The sequence below is a fragment of the Montipora foliosa genome, chromosome 4, assembly GCF_036669935.1.
Source record: "Montipora foliosa isolate CH-2021 chromosome 4, ASM3666993v2, whole genome shotgun sequence".
In the NCBI taxonomy this organism is placed as follows: domain Eukaryota; kingdom Metazoa; phylum Cnidaria; class Anthozoa; order Scleractinia; family Acroporidae; genus Montipora; species Montipora foliosa.
The window spans coordinates 29,952,632-29,980,019 of record NC_090872.1 but is presented as its reverse complement, the minus strand read 5'-3'; the positions used below and the strand labels follow the sequence as shown (position 1 = coordinate 29,980,019).

The window sequence follows — 27,388 nt, the reverse complement described above, 5'->3', positions numbered from 1 at the left end:
GGGTGGGATTAATTGAACCCAGGACCTTCGGGTTAGGTCACCGCCGGGGGCCCAATTCCATTAGTAGGTGGTTATATGGGGAGAAAATAGCACTCCAAATTACACTCCAATACTTAATTCTGTTAAAATATAAGTCCTACACGGCCAACGTTTGCAAAACGTAACCCTTCCTAAATATAGACAGTCTGAGAAAATGATAACTCCAAGGGAAAGGTAGGATTTATATGCTCCGCGTCACGAGCTACTGACGAGACCTGTAACGATTCTTTCTCCCAGCTCTTCAAAGGTTATGATGTAAATAGTTCCCGGGGGGGGAGGGGGTGGAGGGAAATACTCCCTATAATGGCCTATACGGGGAGGCTCCACCCGAAAGGGGTACATTTTTCACGCTTCAGGTATATGAAAGGGAAGGGATTTCACGAGTCGAAGTATATGAAAGCGTAGGGAAATCTGTCATTTAGGTATTTAAAAGGGCCTTTCATTATTTTCCAGTGGAAGGTATACGAAAGGGGTACCATTTACCAATGGAAGGGATCCGACAGGGGTATCTTTTTTGCCAAAAATGCCATATAAAAGTGTAAGGGGTTGGATCTCTGGGCGAAGCCACCCCACCGGGAAATCGTTGGTTAATGTTAATTTCCAGCATAAATCTTAGACCGTTAATAGAAAATTGTTTCGGAAACATTTTAAGCATCTCACCAGATGAAACTTTGCAGACATTTTCTAAAGAGGAAACGGAAATGAACTTTATTTAACTGTCTAGTCGTTCTAGCGCTGGAGCACTAATTGGGGACATTGTAAACTGAAAGCAACATTAAACAAACTTTCTAATCGTAAACTAACTTTGTATTTGCCGCTTGAGGTACTTTTAACAAATTAAAGGAGCTTTTCAATTCAATTGTGCGAGTAAGTAAGTAAGTAAGTAAGTAAGTGAGTAGGTAAGTAAGTAAGTACGTAAGTAAGTAAGTAAGTAAGTAAGTAAGTAAGTAAGTAAGTAAGTAAGTAAGTAAGTAAGGAAGTGAGTAAGTAAGTGAGTAAAATGCGCGATAAGAGTTTCCGTTGTTTTCTCAACTGAGCAGGTAATAAGGATTTTGTCGAAATACTTTTCCCTATCAATTGTACAACACAACTATTCTCTTGGAAAACAATTTTGAATTCTTGAAACTGTGATGGAGTCATTTGGACCGGGGAATGGCCATCACATTCTTCGACGTAGTCCGGCTGGTATTCTCTCCCGGCAATCTTAATCATACGACGTACCCGCGAATTCCCTAACGAGCTCAGATCTTGTCCCAAACCTCTTTCAAAAGCTGGGCGTCACAAGTCGAGTTCTCGAGGCTAATAAATGAGTGAAGCCGCGATTCGAATCGTTTTCACTCGAGTAACCGACAAAAGCACAAGCAACACAGGCCTCCCATACTGATCAAGATTGGCGCCACAAGCATGCTTGTGTGGAACGCTCTCAGTTAAAAAAAACTGAGAGGGAGTCTGCTCGAAGGCCGCACCACGGTGAAATAAACGCTCCTATGCTTGCGCTTGCACTTGGTCGCTGGTGAAAACCAAATTTAAGAGGACACCCTTACTCGACCACCTGCTGATGTTGTTTTATCTGGACGCGTGCAAGTTATGCAAAAGAACAAGAAAGATTTAGGAACCGATTAGGAAATGAATTTAACGAACTTTGTACGGATAAAGCATGCCAAGACATCCGAGAAAGGACTGGCCACTAGACCAACATTTTGCCAAAATGCCAGGAGTTAAGGGTGTCATTTGAAGCTGAAACGTAACGAAACAGGCCAAAGACCGAAACAACGCCGGTAGGTTTTGATACATAATGCAGTATTGATAATGTCGCAAACTTAATTTGCACAGCAAGTCCTTATGTTTTTAACGTTTTACGCTGCGTTTTACAGCTGATTCGTTCTTGGAGTAGGTGAATTCAGTGCAGCACGATGGAAAACCCTAATCTAGTAACGCGTATTACGCAACCCAATTTTCATTTTTTATAGTGCATAACACAAAATTTAAGATTTAAAATAGCCACTGGCGAAAGGGTGATTAGATTGTCATGTCTTGTGTGCGGTAGATGCAACAAATGAGTACCAAGCGCGACAAAAATTGACATGTGTGGGAAATTATGAAATTTCTTCCGATGAATGAGAACTACAGTCTGTGACAAAATTCGTTGGAACAGTCCACGACTATACAGATCTGAAGCTTTCGCAGCTCACTCTCCCCTCACAATGTTGTTTTAACGCCAGTTTCTGAGCCCAATTGTCAAAACAACATTGTAGGAGGGCAAGGTATTGTAAAGTGTTTCAACAATTTTGTCCGGGACTGTAGTTCTGTGGAGAGCTTATATGACAGGGATCTGTGGAATGTTTGTCGGAGCAATTTGGGTGAGATGCGTAGTTCGAAATATTATCAACACATATCTAATCTGGAGAAAAGCCATGTTTTTGACCTCAATTTGATCAGACAAGTTAAACTATCCGATGTCTGAACTTCATAAATGACTTATTCTAATTGCAAATTCGTTAATTAACGACTTACATGCATGCCTAAGATTTATTCTTCGTAATTCAGTAATTTTTTTATTGAAATTAGTGGCAAAGTTTGTGACTAAAAAAAGATCAATGGTTGAAAGCTACACTGCTGTGATTATCCCAAAGGAAAAGCTTCCTTTATTTGTTTTGTTAGTAGATTCCTAAGATAACTGAGTAATTGGGTTGAAAAAACCCGGAAACTATACTTAAAGTTGATTTGGAAATAAACAGCTAAAGGCTAATAAAACCATAGGTTCATTTTGCGTCATTCTTCCGGAAAATCGTAGGTAGTCACAAACAAATGTTAACCTGGTGATGAACGCTTTTGAAGAAGGACAAATCCGTCAGAGAGTTGATTCATTTGCGAAGTCTTTGTTTGCATACACACTCAAACAAACAAACAAGCAAAAAGGAAAAAGGAAAAAGCACTTTAAGATGAAAGATTAACGATAATATTTGCTTGTTAAGACAAAAAGACAGCACAAAACTGAAAAGGAAATAAACTATTAAACGAAAAAACATGTTACCATTGAAGATTGGAACTTGAGTGGAAGCAAGAATGCTCACTTGAATCAGTTCAGCTACTTTGCTTTTCATATGCTAATTTTGGTCTCTTTTTTCTGTTTATAAGGACTTCTTATCAAAACAATGCGACTGGCAGAAAATCCATTTGCAAAACTACGATCCGCTTATACTTAAACATGCTTTGACGATAAGAAAATGCGAGGGTTTTGTGAGATTTTCACGACTTCGTGTCTTCGTTTATTATCTTACAAAGCAATAAATGATAGCAGCGGTTTTAACCAGGGCCGTAATGACTTAAGTCCAAAACCGAACAATATTCGAAGCTCTTTTGGGGAAGCACTCGGACATCAAATGAACAACTTCTTTCTCAGTTCGGCAACACTTCTATTGGAACACTAACGAATTCTAGTCCGAAATTAGACTTTAGAGGGAAGGAAATTGAAACAAATTTCCCAAGTGAGTCCTTTCGTTGTTTTTTTTTTCTTTCAATGTATTTACTGTTAGGTCATCGAGTTATGAAGTTTTGCTCGTTGTATCTGAAAATGTAGAGGAGGTTTCACGTGACGTCATCGAATGCCATGTTGGTGGCCGAAAACACAACATCTCTTATTAGTTTCTTTTGTTCGTCCAGTGACCAGAAGTCGTACATTTCTCTATTGTTATTGGTGTCTCTAGAGGATGGTTGGAAACGTCCTATTAGAAGATACACTACTTTCAGGTTATCCACTGATAATGGGCCTTGGCATGTTGAGTCCCGAGGGATTGAAAACTTTTTATTTCTGCCCACCGAAACTCGTTCCGAAACATTTGAACTCGAGGCTCGGTGTACGAAATCTATTTGGCCACCGCGCGAATAAGGCCTATTGCAGTTCGTCTCTAAATTAAATGCAAAGTTCGTGTCACTCCAAGCAGCATTACTCTAAAATTGTCTTTCTACTGAACAAAAACCAAAAAATAATACTGTAATTTTATTAGTAAGAACCATATTCCTTCATCGGATGAAGGATGGAAGTGGATTGAAATTCTAAAAAAGTTGGCAAACAGTTAAAAATTTTAACGCGGCGTTCTAAAAAAAAAAATTGTTAGTTTTAAATGGATAGCCCGTGCTGCCGAAATTCGTTTGATATGATCTCGTTGATACGTCAGAAACGCTATGCGTAGTTGTTGAAGCTAAAGGGGTCTCGCATAGGTTTAGGAGAAAATACACTTGGACAATTTGAACTGGGAACAGAGGAACGAAGTAAAATTAGCAAATCGAAAGCGGTTCAGCGTTGTCTGTACTGTTATCGACAACGATATTCGTCGTCACAGTGGTCAAAATGTTGTGGGTTCGCGTGCACTTTGGATTTGCTTTTTACCACAATAATCAACGTTAAAGAAAGTGCTTATTTCAGAGCCTGACCAAAATCATGACACAAAGAAATAGTAAGCGTTGGCAATAACTTTCTCGCAATATGATTGGTTTATTTTCCCCAAAATGGGCGTTCCTGATTGGCTATTACATTCTGAGACAAACGGACGCGAGCAAGACGCGTACAGCGTTGTCTAGACTCTTATCGACAACGGCAAATTAGCCAATCAGATTGCGAGATTACAAGCAATTGTGGTAAAAAGGAAGATAGACTAGTTAAGTTTGCTGAAAAGAGGCGGACAGATGAAATATTTTTAAAGGGCCACCGACAACCATTGTCCTTTGCGCGCCTTTGTTGTTGTTATTATCCGGGCAATCGAATCGCTTCAGAAAAATCCCGTGAAGAAGAGGCTTCTGCGAATTCGCTGTTCGATTTGTTTTTTAATCCAAACGCCTTCCTCCTTTCGTTCCATAATCTTAAGGTTGAAGTAGTGAGCCAAATAACATGGTGCTTTTCCTTCCTCGGCGGACGACCTTTCTTCACAGTTTTCATTTCGCTTTTAACACGAACACAACACCCAAATAACGCCAAAAATACAATATTTAAACATTAAGGAAAATATTAACAAAGTTTGAAGCTACTGGGCATCCAAAACACGACGATGTGAGGCCATGGAATTTGACTTTTCAAGAAATACTAGTTTCTGTATTACAGAAAATGGCGCCGATAGCTTGCACGCCCGCAAAGACTTGTGGTTGTCGGTGGCCCTTTAATATCCCACTTCCTTTAAATAATTCGTACCGTCTCGATTCAGAGAGACTGACGTTGATTTAATGCTGATAGAGTCGACTTGCCGATCTCCGCGAGGTTTCTTTCGCTTGAAGGTGCTACTGAGAAACCTTAATTAATCGCAAAATTATACGAGCAACGAAATGAAGACACTGCCATTGGGTTACAAAAATGTCATCGTATCTGAACACAATATCCCTTGTGCATCGGTTGTTAGGAAGATACGCCCAGAGCTGCTCGTAATTAGATGCTCGAAGAGTTTGATGGCGTCACGACGTGTTCACTTGTTCTCCTCCTTCGCGTCTGGGACTGAATACGTCATAAATTCCTAGAAATAGGCAGCACATGGGAAACGTCATGATGGATATCAAAATTTAACATGCATCTCTGGATATAAGTGGGTTAAGGCGTTGTATTTGAATGTGCATGCTTCGAGTTCAAGTCCCGTTCGCGTTCGTTCGGACCTTCAAATCGATTTGTCGTCGGTGATTCCGAATTGAACATGACCCCGTTTCGCGAAAAAAGCAAAAAATGTCTCCTGTCCGATAGATGCTCTTTATATTAACAGATGGCCCCAACAGCTGATAATTGTTAATATTACCGAGTATAAAAGTCTCTTTACATTTGACTAAAAAAATTAAAAAGGGTAGACCTGCTGAAGTTTGGAGGGAGATTGACGGCAAAGAAATACGACAAAAGGTGAGAGGAGGGTACAGAGCGTGCACCGGCCCATCGTCGTTGCCCGGGGGGAGGGGGGGGGAACTCTTCATATGAATGGGCGGGAATGCTCGTCGGAAGTTTTGAATTAAACCCCTAAAGGAGACCAATCTGGGCGTGGCCCAGGCTTTCATCACCCCTTAATTTAGAAGAGACGTCCATATTTAAAACATATTAAATCTATACTTTTATATTTATTCGCGTGCAACAACCCTAAACGAGACCTTCACTGCTACATATGAAATCGGCAATTACACCCTTAAGCCAGACGACGGGCCATCCCCGCCACTTTCATATGCGAGTCCCTGCCCCCGGGTTTCGTTGCTGACTGTTAAATTCCCCAGTGAATTCTATGATTCCAAGACCGGGGATGCCGGAAGGATTCCCCCGATGATCTAATCTGATCTCTCGTTGGTAACATCATAAAATAGGAAGAGAGATCGAGATCTCGTTTGATCAAGATAGTGCGAATAATCTGGCTGGTTGACTACGCGTGTTTTCGTATTGTATTTTGGAAAGCCTAACTCAATCATTTCATGACTTTTTCTCGTAGTGCGAGACAGGGCACTTGAAATGCACTTGACAACTCAATTTTGTCAGACTAACAAGAACGTGCCATTGAAATTTGAACTTGTGTTACAGATTTTCACCCCTGTTTCATGAGAACTGCATTTCTTCTTAGCCAATCAAAACTCTCATGTATATCATTTATCAAAGTTAGAAAAGTTTGCGAGATAACGTTTCAAGGGTAAGAGCTTCGTCGTTAATAAACGCATAACAAATTAACAAATTACAAAGATGGATTTGTAAGTTATTTTTAGGAATGTGAAGGGAGAAACGTCTGCTTGGGGTAGCATTAATCCTATTAGGTCGTGAAACATCATGTGGTGGCAGCCGCCACGAGAAAACCGATTTTCAACCATCGGGAACTCCCAAAATGAACTTTGTTAAATTCACATAACCCGGACCGCGTGTTACCAACTCACGCTCTCTCTTTCTCTCTCTTCATCTTTATTTTCTCGTGCCACATGAGTCTATACTTTGGGAGTAACTGCAGAATGCTCGGCCACTATTGTGTTATCAGTATTATATTTATTGTTATATTGCTATTCATTTAATCGCTTTTATTTTTAAAAATTATTTACAGGATTCATTGAACACAATTATACAAATCTTATTTGCACCCGTTGGACTCAGTTCAAATGAAATCAAATCAACATTTTTCAGATTTTTCACCACCAACACTTACAACAAATAATATTAGGATAGGAATAAGTGGCGGGGAAACCTCAAGAAACCTTGGGACTTATGCTAAGAGGTCGCCTCTTTGACATATCAAAAATAAGCACTCACTGTATTTCCGCCGGAATGGCGAGACCAAAACAAAGCATGACAAATTCAGACACTTAATATTTACCGGCTTGATTGCCTGTTGGATCATTGCCTTTTATACCGCTTTATGTGTTTTGATTAGTGAGTATCAAGAAAATTGAGGACGTTTCTTTCCAAAGAAGATAAACTGACTGGGATAAGAGGTAATGTGAAGTTCATTCTAAATAGTGTAGTCGGTCAAATCCTGTCTCAGGTTGAATCCCGGGCCGTTTTTACATAAGTTGAATATTCACTCTACCTAGTTCAAAGCAGCTATCAGCGCCCCAAAAATGACTGAAATCACTTATCCCTTTCCTCAATACACTTATCCCATTCAGCCTAAATAGGACAAAAAGGTGAAAGGTGTACTATGCACTTACGACCTTACCAGTACTCGAACTTGGACCCTCCAGATCCATAGACCTGTGTCTTCACTACTACGCATACCCTGGATGCCAGAGGTTTTTTCTCTCTTAGAGCGACGGAATGCGGTCGTTCTGAGAGAGAAAGACCTCTGGCAGCCAAGGTACACTAGACATGCTCAACCTAACACAGTTCTTTTCAATATTTGCTTTTGTATTATAAGTCATAATTGATAACCATATCTAATAACCAAAACTAATCCTAACCTGACCCTAATTTTTCTCTAGGCTTAATTTAGGCTCCATAAAAGGTTTCTTCAATTCGGGTGTTCAGCCTACAGGTAAAATAAGGTTCACCAATTTAAATTAATCCATGTAAAAACGGATTCAACCTGAGAACGGACAACAATAACACTAAGTTTACACAAAAAAGAGAAAAGAGAAAAGTAAAAAGAAAACGGTAAGGGGAAAGACAGGAAAAAAATCTTGAATGAAAGCCGGCTGTCAATTGCCACTTATATTTAATAGAATTGGCCACAATTTTCGATTCGACATTGTTGAAATAGCTTGCCTTACATAAAACTTCATCTGAAGAAAGTTTATTTGCGTTGTTTTTACAAGTACACAAGCATTGCTTTCCTGCAACAGTACCTGATTAGACGAAGTCGGTCTGCATTTACTGAAGTGATTTTTGCTACTTGCCGCGGATGGTAATTAAGGAGTCTTCGAACGAGTTGAATACAATTTATTTGTTCGAGAGTTTTAATTTTGTCTTATGATAGTCTTTAATAAGCCACCTCAAAGACTTTGAAAGGAAATCATTTTATTGTTGACGATGTATTAAGGTGTGTTCAATTATATCTGGATTGACGCACTATAGGACACTTGTCATCAGAGTCCAATTTATATTTCAACAATTCTTCCTTGGTCGTAATTATTATGTGCATAGCCTTGAAAAAAATTTGTCTGAACTTGTTATCTTTGGAAGACACGTTAGTCTGTCTTTGATTTCTCACGATGAAATGAAATTGACTTGAAATCTGTTATCTATGAACTTGGCTGACTTGCTCTTACCCTGGGTTGACTGTGGCCAAAACCAATTCGTTGCGATTGATTGCTATCCAGCTGCTCTGATAATAACAACTAGGGAAATTCTCCATTTGAGACATCTGCATAAATCAAAATTGAGTCTAATCATGAAATGAAATGAAATGAAATAGTTTTAATTTGTAAGGCAAAAGCCTTAGCAATTCAGTTCTTAATTCATCATTCAACACGTTCAGATAGCAATCACACGAGGTTAATTCCCCCCCCCCCCCCCCCCCCCAAAAAAAAAAAAAAAAAAAAACTATCGTTAACTTTTTAATCTATCCTATAAACTGGTTGGGCAAGTTAAGGAAGCGCTAGATGTTGTCCTAGATGCCAATGAATTTTCTGTGCTTTCCCAGCTAACAAATAATGACTTGTCACAAAAACGAATTACACGATAAAATTTCATTCCTTTTTCTTTTTGCCCACCCACAATCTCACCACCGAACAGGAAATTCCGCGACACCAACGTAATTTTACCACCAAATAACGAATAACTCGATGCCAAGAACTTTCTACGTGCTCTGAAGAACTTTTCCGACCTCATTCAGACTATTCTCGAACCTCTTTAACTGGAGTTTCCACATAAATTTCCTCTCTTTCATGTTCATTCACGTTTCACGCCGGGTCGCTAAAACGCTTAAGTTTGAAAAACAATTTTCTCTTTCATCTAGACAGTATCTCCCATATTTCATACAAATCTGTAAGAGTGATCTCCGTATAGATGTATGTTGATTGTTTTTAAAGCTGTGAGAAGTTCTTGAAACTTACTTAAGTTCTTACTAAAGTTCTTAAAAAAACCCATATTATTATGCAAAAAGGGAATCATTTTCTGGCTGTAGAATCGTAAATCCGTTCATCTGGTCCCTAGCAACATCGCGCAGTCGTCAGAAGAACTGTTAAGCAAAAGACCCGCAACGAAGCCACTGATTTGATCGCTTATCATGATTTTCGTCAAGTCTAAAGAAAAACATTCTCCATGTTAAAATTTTTGTTTTTCTTGGGAGCGAAACTGTTGTTCATGTCTGTAACTGTAACGTAATCCCGAACAATTGCGTGGGAAAAAAAACGTTAGCAGTACTACTTAGGAAATCTCTTGCAGATATGGGAGAAGGGTACTAAAGGAGAATCATTAAATGGCGGTCAGACTTTCACTGCCCTCAATCCCGTGACATGAAAGCAAATTGCATTAGCTGCTCTTGGTTTTAACGAGGCCATGAACAAATATTCTTTATGAGTAGCCTGTGTTTAAAATGATTTTCAAATATATCCTTTGCGGCGCCTACAATGAACCAGGATGCATTTGCGTGCACTGAACGTAAATAGCTTGAGCAACCCCATCCTGTAACACTCTAATTGATGATCAGAGGTCACCGGTGCCAAGGAACATCATAGGAGTGCCGACTTCCGGTGAAGTGAAGTTTACTAATGACAGCAACTATTTCCTCTAATTTGCTGAATAGCGAACTTAGTTTTGTTGTAAGTAGCTGTACATAAGAATCATTCATTGGAAGGTTGATAAGTCGATGGATTGATGCGCGCGCTCCCTGGGAAAGAAAAACAACCTTCAGCCGTTTTAACGCAATACGCACGCGTGCAAACCCTGATAAGTGTAGGTAACGATAACCTCAGCTCTTCAATAACGGACTTCTATTTCCATTAGATCACTAACGTATTGACAGGCTGCAGATATTTCATTCAAGCACTTCATCATTGAGGCAAGTTTCTCGATAGTAATCTAAACAAAACCTAAACTGATCGAAGCGTAGATGTTCCACGTACACTGACGATTTGATTTTGTTGCTTTAAAGAAAGACTTTTTTTGCTCAGAAAGTTACAATACGTGATCGCGTGCCTTTTTAGCTCTTGTTGTTATTTTAGCTACCAGTTCACATGACTCTTGTTTTTCTTAAAAGAAGAATAGCATTTTCGTAAACATGTAATGTAAACGTGGTGTCAAAAGAGTCCTTCTATGGTCAACTTTGCGGTTAGTAGAGAGCTCTAAACCGCTATTAAACCTGTGTCGTAGACTTTAGCCACTTCTGAACGGTCAATTACACAGCTACTACGTTTTAAACTTTCAGTTGTAGTAAGCATTTCTCCGGGCCATTTCCACTGTGACTACCATAGCCTTGATCTGCATCGTCAGTTTCCCGAGATAATCTGGAGGAAAATACTGTTGATTATTTGATGCACAGCAGGTCGCAGAAATTCGAGACTCCTCAGGATTTCCCTTACATTTATTAGCCCAATTTCTCACATTGACACTTCTTTCATACAGGGCAAAGGCTGTTTGACGAGAAGTTGACCGATTCCTAAGCACACTGGACAGATCTGCGACAGTTGAAGGAATATAACGTCATTCGGAAAGTTCCCCAAGGAGCTAAAATAACATTTCAAGTGCTGAAAAAAAAAATCGATGACGATGGAGAGAGTGAAGTTTGAAGCTGCGATCTTGTGCTTCCTTGCTGTGTTTATGTGCGGTCTTGAGCCAGGAGATGCCAGATCAAAGAGGGTTCGAATCACCATCCCAAAATCGCTGCTGATATTTGACTCTCAAGGAATTGGAGTGATCCGCGATGCCAACGAGATGACCAAGAAGGCTGTGACGAGGACCTCACAGCCCGTTTTCATGGAAGACTACCATTTCGTGAAACGTATCGCAATCGTCGAAAAGTCACTGAACCGAACGTCGAAGGAAGGGGGTCTTTGGAATGTTGATAAGTGTGCTTTTAAGGCTACACAAACCAAGCGAAAGGAGAACAGGCAACTGGCAGCACTGCACAAAACCGTGCGGCGTACTTTTGGTGTGACATGGTCCAAGATTAAATACAGCGATCTGCGGAGGCCTCTGTATTCCGTTCTCGCGGCGTGCATCGTTTTGGAGATGGCCAATCGCCCGATTCCGAGGGGTTTGAAAAATCAGGCGCGGTTTTGGTTAGAGTCGTATCATGGTTGCGCTGAAAACCAGCAAGGATGGGATGAGGTGAAAAGCAAATTCATGCGAGGTAAGATTTTTATTTTATTTTATTTTCTGTACCTTGTTATATGGTCGTCCTCAATCATGACGTTGTCGCAGCAGTGTAGTGCAAAGCTGATACTTCTTACAAATATCATAACGGCTTATCCCTCGTGGAATGAAGTTTTAGGGTTTTTTCAAACCGGAAACACAGCAGTGGGTTCCGGTTTGAAGAGTCCATGTTCAGCTTGGTCTGGAACGGCTGTGGATATGACTTTTCAGCCTTTTTAACTTTTCCAGAACAACTAAGCAATATAAGACCTTATCAGTAAGATATACTTTATGAGTTGTTCTCAATGTCAATGAAGAAGTCAACTGCCCTGTCCTAGGTAATCCTCTTTTTTTTCTGTAACCGAAGGGAATCCAAACTTCTCAGTTTTCCTTGCGCACGTCATTAGTACTAGGTATTTTCACACGCATGTAAACAAATATTGAAGCTCTTATCTTCGGTGATCTACAATTCTCGAATTTCTCTCGGGCAAAACGCCGTCATTAGGGGTAAGGTGGTTGCAAATGATGAACGAAAGGAAGGGGATGAGGTGATACGTTTGCTTTTTTGTCAAGTAAAGGATCCTACTTTGGTTGACCGCCATCTAATTAGCTCCTTCATTACGCGATTGCATGTCCACAACATTAACGCCGAAAGGAAAGGAATACTAAACGCGGTTTCCCTTCGTTTGGTGCCACGGTGGCCACTGATGATTGTTCTTCTTGCAAAGTCGCTTTCCATTTTGGCAATTTATTTTAGAACACTTAAACGCCACCGTCTATCTCAGAAATTGAAGGAGAAATTCTACGCATATGGGAGAACAGTGTATAAGTATGGCACTCTCCAAAACCACGCGTTTTAATTTTAATCAAAGATTGCCATGATAACCCTTTTTTTATGAAGTTTTGGCTATCCGTTTCAACGACTAATAAGAGCCTGATAGATATGCACAATCCAACAATTAATTGTCATCGATTTCAGCGGAATGCTACGGTGAAACGTGCTTTTGACACGTGGGCATTTAGCGTCTTTTTTTGGCGATTGTCGAAGTGGCCTTCTTTGAGACTTTCCCGAAGAAATTTCCTTCTTGTAAGAAGTGTACTTAAAATAACACATTTCGTAGCTTCTTAGTCCATGGACCTTCCTCATATTGAGTACAGAGCATTCCTTTGTTCATTGCTTTGAATGATGGTAATACATTGTAAATTACTCCAAAGTTTTAAGTCGTCTTTGCCGGAATTATTTTCCAACCGCGCTCGTTTAGTATTTGTTGTCTCAAGTCGTAACTTGTTTAGTTAGCCTCACAGAGCAACAAATTCCTCGCATTTTGATACATCGCTAATGCTAATGACATACTTGGTACTCATGTAGTTAGCGGCTTATATAGAAACAGATTCAACACTATCGCCGTCTTAACCAACCCAGTTTTCTATTATACGGTTGTTTTTTAATGATTCAGTAAACTAAGACATATCGTTGAAAAAAGAAGAATAACTTTTCTTACGTTATCAAAGCTTGACATTTTAATCACCCAGTACACCGCTTATTGGAATTTATTATAGATTAGCATCCTAAAGAGGACATGCGTAAATAGGATTTGTCACAAATACTTGAAAAGTAAACACACCTAAGACAGATTTGCCTTGAATGTGCAAGCGTTGCGCGTGTTAAAAAACTAGCCGGGATATCCCGGTAATGTTATCAGCACATTTTCCTACTTTTATTGTTGTATATGGATAACCGTGTATTTTATCACTGAGTTTTTCCAGCTAAAGAAGATAAATTGTGTATATCAATTTGAATGCAAACATTTAGACCACAAAGTAGTAAAATTGTTTCCTGTGTCCCACCCGCTTTAGCTCGTTTTCCACGGGTTTCTCTGCGTGAGGCCATTTGGGGATTTTGGGAAATTTCCGCGCGATTACGAAAATTAAAAAGCCTCCGTACCGCAGAACTTGAAAATCGTACAAGCGATGCCTGTCTTGTAAAAAAAAAAATTAAATAAGGAATTTTCACAAGACATTTCAGGAAGAGATCGCGGTAACCGGGCCGGCCCAATCTCACACATAAGAACACACTAAACTTGCCGCAAAAGATTTAGTAGTGAGACCAGCTGAGACATAGAAGCGCGGTTCAAAGCAGTTTCCAGGACAGTATCGGTTATTACTTTTGAAAGTGTGAGTGAATAATAGAAAGGGCAATCTCTGTCAGAAGTTTTTGCGAAACTCTCTTTCCGTTTTGTCTTTGGAGCGAAGAAATTGGCTTTTTTCATTTCCAACGAAGATTTGCCAAGGGACGATAAATTGTATCATTTATTCTGAGCGTGATGTCATACAATGTGGTAGAAAGCAACATATATAACATGATTTTAAAAAAAAGTATCAGACTACAAAGAGCTTGTTTATACAAGCCAGACTTATTTGCCAATTATTTTATCACAACCTCCTCCTCAGGGTTGCCAAGGGACGTGTACTCCGAACTCAGACAAAAATTCGCGTTGAACGGATTCTCGACTCGTTTCCCTTCGCGGAATTGTGGTCTGTTTTAAAGAACGTTAAATTTAACAATTTTCTTTAGTTGTCTATTTTCGAAACGTGGGGCTTTTTTGGGAACTGTGGAAGACATTCTGACGCGAAAAAGGGTGTTAGACTTTCTAATTACGTAACAGTGGAAGAAAACTGCATGAATGTATTGATGTAGTTTACCCCCGGCATGGGGAGCTTTCAACAACAGAAAACAGGATCACCAAATGAGCGAAGGTGGTCTCATTTTTGCGGGGTTCATTGTAACCAAAAGGCCTGAAAGGCTTGTCATCTCGAAATTTATTCTTAGTGGATTAAATTTCCTCACAGTTTCCTTATAAAAAGCAAAAAAACCCCGGCAACTTCCAGCTGGCATTGAAATGTACGGTTTAATTAAAGGGAGCGTGGAAAATCATAGGACCGGCACAAAAACTTCCCAGTACAAAAAGTGGAAACCTGTACACATATGTATACAGGATTGTAGCTTCTTCCACGTCTAGGCCCCCATACTTCCCCACCCCCCACCCCCCCCCCCCCCCCCTCCTCCCGGCCCAGAAAGGATTTTGGAAATATGAATTGGCACTGATTTGGCACTTTACGTCTTTGGCCACTTTGGGATCGTCAAAATACACATCCTTTTAAATTGCGCTTAAGCTACTGTATGAGATTGATTAACCATTTAAGGCCAATCGTTTCCCGCTTGTTAAACCCCCGACAGTGAGATTATCGTTAAAGCAGCACAAATTTAATTTTGTTTTATGCACGTAGTCCTTAGAGGTTAGCCGAGGTAAACAAGTGACCCTGTCTTCCGCATAAGCAAACACACAGGGTAAACGGTCTAAACGATTACTCTGCACTGCTTTTAATTTTCGATTTTATCTCGTCGCCCGCATTTGGTTTTTCGATAACAAGCTGTTTTCTGGTAATCAACTAACATAAACCACATGTTGATCATGAAGAAGCAAAAGCAAGAGTTCCTGAAAATCGCAAGGAATCTTGTGAAGACTCCATTCAGGCATTAACCTCAGCCCCTACGAACATATGAGAATCATCAAATATCGGCTTCGTTTTATGGCGCTAAAAATGTTTCCAATTAATTACTCTTTAGAAGCAAGTCATATGAATTACAACCAATGTCAACACATCTTCTAAAGCTATTTTCATTTTTTCGTGTCTCGCCCCAAGATAGGACTTGGACCTCATTGAGAGTGTATAGTTATACGAGTGAGACGTTATTTTCCCAACACTTTCTTTGTTTATTTCTATTTCTTCTTGTTTGTTTTACAAAGACAAAATCATTATTACCTAAGATATCGAGAGTAAGTATTGCATGTATCTTGTTTTTGCGGTTTCTGTTGGCACTTAGAAATTACTTCATTGCCAAATATCACTTTCTCCATTTTCCATGTAAATCATGGTCAATCTTGTTCGATCAAAACTGAAACAGATAAGTAACTTTGCTACTATTGCATCATATCAAACGCATAACACTTCGAAACCGTTAAAATAAACTACAAACGCAAGCAGCCTCCAACCTCCAAGGAAATCTGCTGACAAAATGAAAGCCTGAGGCCTTAAATTCTTTGGTGACTTGGCATTTCCTTCTGCAACCTACGCACAACGAAAATGTCCAAATTCTTGTCTTTCCGAACAGATTGACAACAATTTAGAACACAATTCTGATCAGACGAAACGGACTAACTAGTTGTCATAAGTTTTTCACTTTGTAAAAATCTCTTTGAATGTGGTACACGCATGCGCAAGCCGTGACACGCTTGGTGTATTTCTTTTGTGTAATCTTTCAACTTGACGAACGTTCTCGCTTTTAGATGATTACACATAAAAATTCCTTTATTGCACCGTGGTGGGGGACAAGTCGAAAGCTTAGCTTCTTTCCTTCATTCCTTTTCATTTGAATTATCTCCCTTAAACTGACGCGAGCAAGTAAGAATTTATAGACTTGAAAGGCGCACTCGTGGAATAACGTTCGTAAAATTTTCCTGGTAAAAATCACTCTTCAAAATTCGTGGTTTGAATAGTACTGAAGTTTTGCTACGTTTTTAATGGCGGTGTTATAAAATGTCAGGGTTTAATTTAACTGAAATCAGTTAACATTAAATGGGCGCTTTAACATTAAGTGGAAGTTTAAAGGTCTCAACTCCTACGCGATTTTGGTCTCTCTTTTGTAGCCGTAAATACTTTTGCAAGTGAGATCTTGTTCGCGTTGCTTATAACATAATGTATTCCAGGTAGAAACTTAAGCCTTGAGGCGACTTCAGTGGCACACAAAGGAAAAATAACTATGATGCTGTCTGAATACATTTTTTACATGGGTTAACGCAAGTTAAGAAAATTATACTAATAAGACGAACTGGAGAAACTGCATGCGTTTTCCAATTTTCTCTTGTACTCTTGTAGTTTATTCGTGGTCTACGCATGCGCATGCGATAAGGTTGTAGTGAGACTCTTTTTACCTTATTCCAAAATGGCCACCCTTTTTAGCATTCTTTTGTTTGCTTGCAAATTAACCCTTGTTGCTTCGTTCAAGGTTAAATATTTTTTTGAATGTTAAGTTTAAGAAGCAAACAAACGAATACAAAAAATGGCGGACATTTTGGAATAAGGTGTAGATCAGTGAAATTCTTTAGCGCATTAGCGTGCTTCTTCAAATTTTCTATTTTATTGGAATTATCTTTGTACATGCACAAGTAAGCGTAAAACAAGGAGTGTGAAGACGCAATTCAGCGAAGCGTGAAAAATTAAAACTCGAATACCTGTCCAAAAACGACCACCTTTCAGACGCTTTCGAAAACTGAATGCGTTCAGTTTACAAATTTGCGGATGTGGTTTTCCAGACAGCTTAAAATTAAGCTGCACTGAGATATTAATACTATTATTGAATAAGAAGTTCCTCTTTGACAACGCTGTTGCTGTGATAATATATAAAGCCTTTATATATTATCACAGCAACAGCTTTGGAAACGGAAATCGAAAATTTGGAAAATTAACAGACGATTGGATGATAGTCATTGGATGTGAGTGATCACGTCAGCCTCAGCTTAATTGGGAAATTCTGGTCTGTAGTGGGTTTAACAGCCAGTTCCTCATTTTCGAGGAAACGTTTGTTTTGAGGAGCATATACGCAAGAGATACCCAGTTGCTCATCCGGAATATCTGCTGTTTCCGGGCCGTCGATCACGTCCACCCTATGAGTTTTTATTTAGTCACCTCTAGAGATAGTAGACCCGCGAAAGGGATTAACACCAGAATTAGTAATAAAGAGATTAGCGGAATCATCCACTAGTTTCAAGCCAGGAATATCCTACAAAGACCGCTTTTCCAGAGATGATTATGACAATAAAGCCTTTCAAGATGAAAATCGATTGGTTGGCAGTAAGGCCAGCTACACAGCACAAAATGCGGTTTACGTGCTTAAGCCCATCTTCCCCTCGAAGAGGAACATAAAGTTATATAACGAGCGAACACCACATTGTATGACAACAATATAAGATTCAAGTTATTGTCAGGAAGGCGAATCAGTAATTTCTCTAGCGTTGGAGACTTATATATAGTGGTGTTTCAGTACCTCTATTAAGATGTCCCTCCTTTGGAAGATAAAATCCAGGAGTCAGTTGTTATCCGCTGGATAAATCAGTATCCAGCAGTCATAGCGAAACCGATTGTGCTATCCAATGGAAAGAGATTTATCCGGTGGATAGCGCTATCCACCTATTGAATATCTAGGGCCTGAAGTGTGATCATGGATGTAAAAGCTTCTAAAAAGCACTATGCCCCCTTTAAGCTGATCTTTATTCAAGTGTGTCCTTTCAAATAAACTCAGCACGAGTTCCTCTTTGTAGTCGCTGTCTTCGCGGCTTCAGGCGGCTTCGGGCAGCGCTGAAGTCAATAATTTCTAGTGACTATCTGGAAGTGTTACAACTGCTTGGAACCTTCCGAAACTAATAATTATTATAGTCCGTTTCTTCGCCTTAAATGAGTCAGCGGGAAACATACCTTGGAGACATTTAAGACAAGGCAAGATAAAGGTGTTCATCAAAAAAAGGGGGGGTGGGGAAGGGGGATAAGGGGATAATTATTTGGTAGGCCTTAGACATAATATCATTATTTTATTGGCTTCATTAATTTCATAAAAAGACTGCTCTGCCCTTATCTCTTTAATTCCTTATAAATTTATATCCGATATTGTCAATTCAATGAGCTAAAACAGTTTATTTGGTACATGAAGAAGCTCACCACTTAACCTCCAACCCCGTTCTTGTAAGAAAAATTTCACTCCGTTTGAGATAATGCGGTACGCACGCTTTTAAACTCACGTGTCGCATGTTCGGGTACACGTGTTCTTGAGTCTCCAAACCAAAAACATTGCTGCTTTATTGTTTTTCGTTCTATGATCACCACGCCAAATTCATGTGATCGCTCTACACTAATAACCAGCCTGGACCCGTAGACTGGCAACGCCCAAAAACGTCGCTTTTGGTGTGTGAATATAAACGATATTTCTTTGATCCATTCGTTTGTCACTTAATATCAACTCTGCATTAATAGAATATCGGTTATTTGTCATGCAAAGGACTGAATCCGTGATATTGAGATGGCTTGTTCTATTTTTATCGATCACTGGACGACCGAGACAAGGCTCAACGTGCGAGTTTATACAAGGTCGGTAACTGTGTCATGATAAGGTTGGAACATTTCCGGGAATATTGATGCCCTGGGCGCAAGCGAGGTTATCACGGCAAAACGTCAGGCCTTCAAACAGTCCCAAAATCTGATTGGAAAATTGTTAACCGGTCTTAATTTGGTTCAACGCAGATAGAGGTCCTTGTGTCGGGTTATTTTCTCGCATGGTATAACCTAGGAATAGAATAATCTCTCTTGATGGGGTTTGCGTGAGTCAACAGCTGTCATGAACAGCTAAAGGAACAAGCTGAGCTTATTGATGACAGGATCGCGAGTGTTTATTGCGATTGGATTATTTTAAGAAAAGTTTATTACACGTATAGGAAAATATTTCGCTCTCGTCATGCGATTGAATCTCCGAGGAATAAAAAAAAAGTATAACAAAAATGAAGCCGAGGTAACAACATTGCCATCGCAGTCAAAATTAATAAAATCATCTTTTATGGCTTACGTTATCTATTTTAGCTCTTGTTTGTTTCTTTCCTTTTATAAACTAGTATTAGTTTGGGCCTTTCCATCAACAGCTACCTCACCCAACTTTATATTTATTGCAGTTTAAATGAACTTCCTCCTCTATCGGCAATCTGTGGATAAATGTTGACAACTGTCTTTCCCACATTCATTTCTCTTCTTCTAACTCGCTTTCTTTTGTCTGTCAACAAGCGTTGCTCTTAATCCCACTTGCTTTGCAAAATGAAGTTTCGATTTCATCTGTCTCCCATATATCTTACAAAGTTCTTTACTCTCTTTGTTCTTCGCAATGGTCTCTGGTTAGAAAACCACTTGAATGAATCCAGTCGGGTGTTTTAAAAAAACGAACTAGTAGACATTTGTCGCGTTTTTAGAACTTTTGAACATAAAAAGGGTTTTCTCTTTTAATTAAAATTACGAATTAGATACAACCCTTTGTGGGACACTTTGCCGTCTTTATCAGTGCTTTGTGGAGCAAATAACTGCGTTGAAGTTTACAAAGCCAGTTGAATATATCCGTCCGACGCAGTTGCCCTCACAACAGAATGAGCCAGTGCAGAACATCTCATTTGCAACTAAATTCCATACTTCACTGGAACAATGCTGCTAAGTGCAAGTACTGTGATAAGGGACCTTCGGTTTTATAATATCGCTTTTCTGTGTCAAAGAAGACTAGAAGATCGAACTTTTTACTTTCAAGAGAGGCATTTGTCCTCTTCACTTAGTAAGAGGACCTCTCAAGTAGAGGTCCGTTTCAGATTTTAACCTCTGACCTCCCGTGAGGTTTTCCCATAAATAAATTGAACATTGATCTGCTTTGCGTCTGTTTCGTTAAGCCTTTCTTTCACAATTTTTCGTTATTTTCATGTGAAAGAGATTTATTTGTATTTTGGTCCACACCCTCCGCTTATCCTTTCCTTGGCACAGGCATTGAGAATCTGGGTAGTAAACACTTCATCGGCCCTGTCTTGTCAGCCTTTTTTTAAGAATCTGTGTGTATCAGAAACCTATCAAATAATATGTATTTTTTTCAGTTTGAGTGGTCAGAGATTTCACTATTTCATGCGGATGTTTCGTCATTCTTGAATCAACGCCGAGATCAGCGAAATTTCAAGCCTTTTCATTAATTTGTTCCGGCACTCAATGTAATTTTTTCTCGTTACTTGTTTCTGGACTAAGACTTCGCTCGTCCTTAGGAGATTTTATCATTGAATTCCTGAAAAATTGCATGTAAATTCCGATCCAATTCGACACTTCATTCTATGGCATTTAGGTCCTATTGTAAACAAAACTTGATTACTTGATTCGAATATGTGTTTTCGTGTAATTGACCTAAAATCCTAGCATGACTTAACCCCAGGGAATAACAGAAAATGATGATACTGTGCCAACTCATAGATTTCCTTTTATCGGACATTTATTTAAAATTATCTTGAAATTTCCAAGCGCAGAAATGATGTATCCAATATTGTTGACATCATGAAGATAAATCCAGCTACCAGAAATGGATAAAAATCGTTGCCGTTTAGCTGACAAGATTTCTGTGCAAAAAATTACTTTAACAGGTCACGTGAAACGCATCATCCTTTATAGCGGTTAAGGTTTCACATCTTATTGCTGTTAACGATGTCCCAAAGTTATTTCGTGTTATATAAAATGGACCGATAGTTAGACTACACCTTCACTTATTTTCATAAAACAGATCTGGGCCAAGACCTTATTCACCTGAGGATAAAAAAACTATTTTAATGGATAAGAGGATTTCGCCTTAACGGTTTCATTAATCTTCTCCAACACACATGGCCAGAGCCAGACAAAAATTATGACTGAGGCAATATCCATGGTTAAATTATCTTTGTAGGTATTTAAAGTGTTTTTGGTGGCTACATTTAAAGCTGGGATCCCGCATTTTTGAGAAACGTCGCGACAAAAATCACTGCCGGAGGCAAGTAATAGCTCGGATTGCCTCATGCTGATGGCTACGGCTCTGTCCAAGCTGCGAGTATTCAAGAGTGTTACTTGTATTAAAATATTTTTAACAAGCAGTTCGCTGTCCGCTAACGTAGAGGATATCTGTGGGTGCTTGCTCTGTCGGGCTGTGTTTTCCGATTTGTCAGTGCTTTCCGCTCAAAGATAACGTCTATGTCCCGGCAGAAAGAAGGACATACTGAAATGAAGGAAGATCACGACCAATTGTGTTCTTCTGTAGATAAGAGAGAAGCATAACGCAGCATGTAATCTTATAAAAAAAGCAAATAGTCCAGCTCATTTATACGGTAAAAATGAAGAAGTATGCTACCATGTGGTAGAACTCTGCTAAGACAAAACAAGTAGGGCGCCAATGAAACACTAATTCACGGTAACTGAAATAGGGTTTTAGGACACTGTCGAAGGTATTGGATATTGACCAGTAGCCGAAGACTTTTTTGATTTTTTGATTTCGTGGTTGTCGTGCAATGGAAATGAAGTCCAATGGTATGACATAGCCACTTAAAGTAGCTTTTTCTATGTGACTGCACCAAGTTTCTTAAACCGAAAAAGTATGATTTTCGCTGAACCGGGTCAAATACCAAGACAAGTAATTTCTTTTGGTCGCACCTAACTGGCGTTATCCCTAAGGCGGGTTAACTTTCCATGGCAAAGTGTTGGCTTTGGTTACACTTAACTTGCAATAGCACTGAAACGGGTCCATTTCCATAGAAACCTGTTAGCATTAGTCAAACTTAACTGATATTGGTGCTAAACCTTACAAAGGCAACCTATAGGCTTTGGTCAAACGTATTCCAGGTTTGCCGCTTAACCTGCTTAAAACAAGTCAGCTTCCATGGTCCCTGTGCTCTGTATTTTCATTGTACGTAATGGTGTCTTTATCATTCTTTTAATCTAGCTGTAAAAAGTTCCTGTCACGCTGACTTTTTGAACTGCGAACATTCTTGTCATGAATCGTCCACTGGCCAAGCAGAATGCCGTTGCAGAGATGGCTACACTCTTCAAAGTGATGGCACCTCTTGCGCAGGTAAAGCGCTAAAGTAGAATGTGCGCATGTTCGTTTCTCAAACCTCTTTAAGTGTTTGCGGTGGGGTTCAAGAGTAAGTCTTTATACAATTGTGCCTAAATCAATAACTATGCCTTTCTTTTAGCCTCCAGACTTTTAAAATCGTTTTATGTTAGCTACTTTGTCGATCCGCACTGTAGATGTTAAGAGGGAAATTAACAATGAGTGCTTGGATTAAAACACCTGTAAGATATGTCTGCCTTTGTAAGCAGTTGGTGTTAAAGGGGGTTCACTGCACTTGATGAAACAGGAGGTCGAGGGGCATAATGTAGATGTCAACAGACTCTTCACATCTCAAGACAGAATTATTCAATATAAAAAAACCCTTAACATTCTGTCTATCTGATAAAGATTAAGGAAACCTGAAAATATAAATCTTTTCTGGCCCAGTGTTCCGCCATCATATTAGCCTGTTACTTAAGACTAGTGTGCTTTTTACCTTGAATTTTAAAATAAAGTGTTGATTTGAAACTCATATCTTTCTTTGTATCGTTTCTTGTCTCTGTTTCTGTCAGCCGGCGCTTCACGATCTCCTGGTGGTAATGATCCTTTGCAGTCAACTGAGACCGAGTGTAAGAATGGGCTCAAGTGTGAGCACAAATGCATAGCATACGAGGGCAAACCACAATGCATGTGTCGAGACGGTTACCAGTTGCACATGAATGGTTACAGTTGTGTTGGTGAGTCCAGGACCTCATTAATGGAGCACAGTCGTTTTTAGCGAATGCATGATTGCCACGGGACAGTGACTTTTTTATTCCATTAACAACAACCCGAAAGTTTGATTCATCGCTTGATGGACGGTTTCTTTCGGAAATATTGATTTTTTTAATCTGATGACCACGTGCTCTTCTTTCAGATATCGACGAATGCCGATACTCACCGTGTTCGCAGCTGTGCACAAACACCCCAGGCTCATTTTCGTGTTCTTGTAGGGCTGGATTCGATTTGCAATCAGACAAGACCACATGCCAAGGTAAAGCAAAGCTACATAAGTTAATGGAAAATTGCTAAACTAAAAAGTGCCATGGATTTTTGTTGGAAAGGTATCGTGGGTTGATAATACGCGATTTTATGCATATTGAAGATACTCCTCTTCCAAGAAGCAAAAAGTAGGGACTTGGTTTGCAATATGACGTGACATTCGCGTCTCCATGGATTGTGATTCTTCCGAAAAAAACAACCTCTGATTAGCTGACTTAGGGCGCGTTCGATTGACCGTATTCCGGAATAGGAATATACATGAAATAGAAGTTAGAAATCCTTCGTGTTTACGGAGATTCACATTAAAATTATCAAACACTTGCTAAAATGCTATTTTAAACATACATTTATTATCCTTGTTACTTTAAAAGCGCCAGACATACCGTTTTAAATCATCACTCCACGTATTATTCCGGAATAGGGTCAATCGAACGCACCCTTAGATTCAGGAAATCTTTTATTTACTTCTTTTATTTTTGACTCTTTTGCGCAGTCTCAGAAACTTGAAACGTTATGATCTTTTATCACTACTGCGCATGTATCGGAATTAGTCAAGGTCGTAAGTCAGGGCGCTGAAAATAATCGTGGCCTCTGTTGTCGTTATGCGAACTTTGCATTTGACTTCTTATCACTTCAAACGGTGTAGCTTATGCTCCCTAATGTTAAAGAACTAGCTTTAGACGCTAATTATTATTATATCTATTTACAGACGAGAAGACTAAATGTTTGCCGAGCGACATCGCTTGCATTGAGAAGTGTAACAAACATGGCAACTGCTCGTGTCCCCCAGGAACCGTCATGGCTCCAGATGGGAAAACGTGCGCTGGTGAGTGTAGTTTGATATCTGCTACTTTCTGAATTCACTCGGGCCGTAAATTGAACTGAATCAAACAGAATCAAACAGTTTTGTAGTCTACTAAATGATGACGGATTTTCATCTCCCCATCCCGGAGACCCTGGAAACGAGGTTAAGCGATAAGTGGGGTTGCGAAAGATCGAAAATAATCCGAATTCAAACTTACCGGCTTCATTGTTACTATTGAAACGATCGGTTGTTCGCAATTCAAAGTTCATCGCAAATACGCTTTGCGCAAGAACAGATGTTCATCTACGAGTGTTGTTTTTACAGAGGTAAACGCGTGCGACTTGTTCAAAGGAGTTTGTCATCAGGACTGTGTGAACACTCCAACGGGATACCGCTGTACATGCAGTGCGGGCTACGAACTCAATGATAACGGGGTCTCGTGTTCAGGTTTGTAGGCAACTGTTAACACAAATATGTCGTTATCCATTTCCAAACGCTAGCGAAGATTTGCCTAATTAACGTTTCTTTGCGCTATTTGTTTGTTGAATTAGACATCGACGAGTGTTCACGCGGAATTCATGGATGTCAGCATAACTGTCGCAACGTTCCCGGATCTTATTTCTGTTCATGTAAACGCGGATTTCGCCTCAGTGATGACCTCAAGAGCTGTGTAGGTGTGTAGTGACAAATTCAAAATAAGAAGCGAAAGCTGATCATTGTGAAAACTAATCATGAAAAATATCAAGATGATTATGTGCTGTCCAGTTATGAAAACATGGAGGCGTTTCTACAGCACAGGAAAACGTTTATATCGAAATGTGTAAAGGCGAAATAATTCAAGAACTATTAAATGAGTGTGGCATTTATTTAAAAGCCAGCAAACAATTGTATTCAAAATGACACGAAAAAAACAAAATAGATAAACATACATAATTGACAAGATACAAAACTTACAAATACACACATTTAGTAGCAAATTACAAGTGGTGTCCAGGTAATCCCAATAGGGTTGTTAAAGCAACTACTCAAAAAATTCCGTGGTATGGCATAATCTTATCTTAGTAATGTTAGACGTAAGGAAGGTCCAAATTTTAAGTTCTGCTCATACAGTTGTGAAGTTCTTTAAGCATACGTTATTCCAAGAAAAGCTTGGGAAGATCTGCAAAAACTTACCGTCTGTGGGAGTAAAGTTCTTGGCGCGATTTCCTTAACTTCGGAATGCGGTAAAATCAATAACGTCAAGAAGTAAACGGAAATCATAAGACTATTAATCCGTACGCCCAACGAAAATGATCATAAAAGAAAAGTTGTTTGATAAAGTCCATATGTCATGTTTTTCTGATTGCAGATATAAACGAGTGCGCACTTTATCCTGGGATATGTCCCTATCCTTCTCGATGCCGCAACACCGTTGGAGGACACACGTGTGATTGTCCTAAGGGATTTGTTAGCGACAGACAAAAGATTTGCGTCGGTAAGTTGTTCGTTTTCCAACTCACGTTTTGATTATTAGTGAGGTTAAGCCAGAGGATCGTTGTCTTTCCGAATGTCACAAACAGCAATCCGAAGTTTGGTATTACACTTGAAAGACTGTTTCTAAGTCAAAACTTTTTTCGAAACAGTTGTTGTCGAGTCACAAAGTAGAGAACGAACGGATTCCCCTGCTGTGGGATTGCTTACTTTCTCCAGCGGCATGTGGCCGGTTCGGAATAAATGTCTCGAAAAGGCTTATGGTATGAGGCCGTGTAAATATTTAAATCATTTGTCAAAGGCAATTTGCAGAGAGCTGGAACTGGTAGATGTAGATGCTGAGAAGAAAATTATCAATCTCATATCGTCAGTTTTGACGTTCGAGGCGACAAGGTTTTCATCTCTAAAGCTCGCTGTTTAGCCGAATTACTCCACTCATGTCCAATCTACACAAACGGATACGATTTGTTCATCAAACCAATGGTCCATTGGTACCAATGGCAGGATTGGTACCAATAGAAAATGATGACATTCCAATGGCTCTATTGGTGCAAAACAAGTTCGCTTTTACACCAAGTTGAAACGCGCTAATAATTATTATGGACATTCCTCGTTCTATAAGCCAACCACATAAAACACCTTCGCTTTCACCAATAGAACCGTTGGAATCACCACTAACACCAACGGAGTCTATTTGTGAGTAATGGACAACCCCCAATTACAACGCCGAAACCTTCACATTTCACCCATGTCTTTGACTCTTAATGGTTTTCCCTGCTCATTGTTCTTTCTCACAAACGTTTTTCGTCTCATTTTCCTTGTAGACGAGGATGAATGCGCGAATTCAAATGGTGGCTGCAGTCAAAGATGCGACAATTTTCCGGGAAGTTTCAGGTGCTCTTGCGTATATGGATACACGTTACAGCAAGACAGAAAGACATGCAAAGGTAAACCATCCCTGCAAATGATTCAGGGGAATATTTACTCATGATGCCAGCGTCTGCATCATCGATGGTTTTGCCCTTCATAAGCTTTCTTTCTGAGCCACCTTACCCGATGACTCTCAGATTCAGGTTTAGTTGGCAACCGGCATTGATTCGTTTATAAGTCATCGTATTAATGTCAATTAAAGACAAGTAAACTAGTGGAACAGCATGTCCAGAAAGTGGCAACTCTCAACACGAGAAGTCCAACTGGAAGATAGATTAGATTTCTCTATTAACGATAGTGTTCTCGTCCAAAAGGTTCCGATTAATTCGGTTAGCACCAAGTTCGCGTTTCATAGAATTCCGGCTCTTTTGCGCAGTCTCAGTAATTGGTTGTCAACGGCAACGATAAAGGCTTCCCACTGCGACTGCGCGTAATTTTTTAATGCTCTTGACGCTGACCAAAAGAATCGCGACCTCTGTGGACGAGAGTGAATTGACGGGTACGTCAGAAGACTAAATGCAAACGGTCCAATAACAACATAGCTTGATGGCTTAATGGTGTTGGTCATTTGCGCGGGCTCAATTACCTGATTTGAGTCGATGATATAGTCCTGTTAAGATTTTGAAACATTTGAGGGAGCTTAAATTATACCGTGGTTTTCAAGAATCAATTCAGATCCAGAACTATTTTG

At 39.6% G+C, this 27,388-nt stretch overlaps 1 protein-coding gene across 8 annotated transcripts in view; it reads left to right on the top strand.

Annotated features, from left to right (window-relative positions):
* The window catches only part of LOC138000575 (matrilin-2-like), a 35,034-nt gene that overhangs the window by 5,695 nt on the left and 1,951 nt on the right, over positions 1-27,388 (top strand). Inside the window, exons 1-12 of one of the 8 annotated variants that reach the window (XM_068847079.1) lie at positions 1,800-1,817; positions 7,404-7,464; positions 10,415-10,469; positions 11,033-11,759; positions 22,341-22,469; positions 23,024-23,188; positions 23,368-23,484; positions 24,202-24,318; positions 24,622-24,744; positions 24,849-24,971; positions 25,646-25,771; positions 26,592-26,714. In XM_068847079.1, the coding sequence (XP_068703180.1) occupies positions 11,171-11,759; positions 22,341-22,469; positions 23,024-23,188; positions 23,368-23,484; positions 24,202-24,318; positions 24,622-24,744; positions 24,849-24,971; positions 25,646-25,771; positions 26,592-26,714 (1,612 nt within the window). In that variant the 5' untranslated portion in view covers positions 1,800-1,817; positions 7,404-7,464; positions 10,415-10,469; positions 11,033-11,170. Of the gene's footprint in view, positions 1-1,689; positions 1,818-7,403; positions 7,465-10,262; positions 10,470-11,032; positions 11,760-22,340; positions 22,470-23,023; positions 23,189-23,367; positions 23,485-24,201; positions 24,319-24,621; positions 24,745-24,848; positions 24,972-25,645; positions 25,772-26,591; positions 26,715-27,388 lie in introns of those variants that run through there. The other 7 variants (XM_068847078.1, XM_068847080.1, XM_068847076.1 and 4 more) reach the window with 7 other exon arrangements.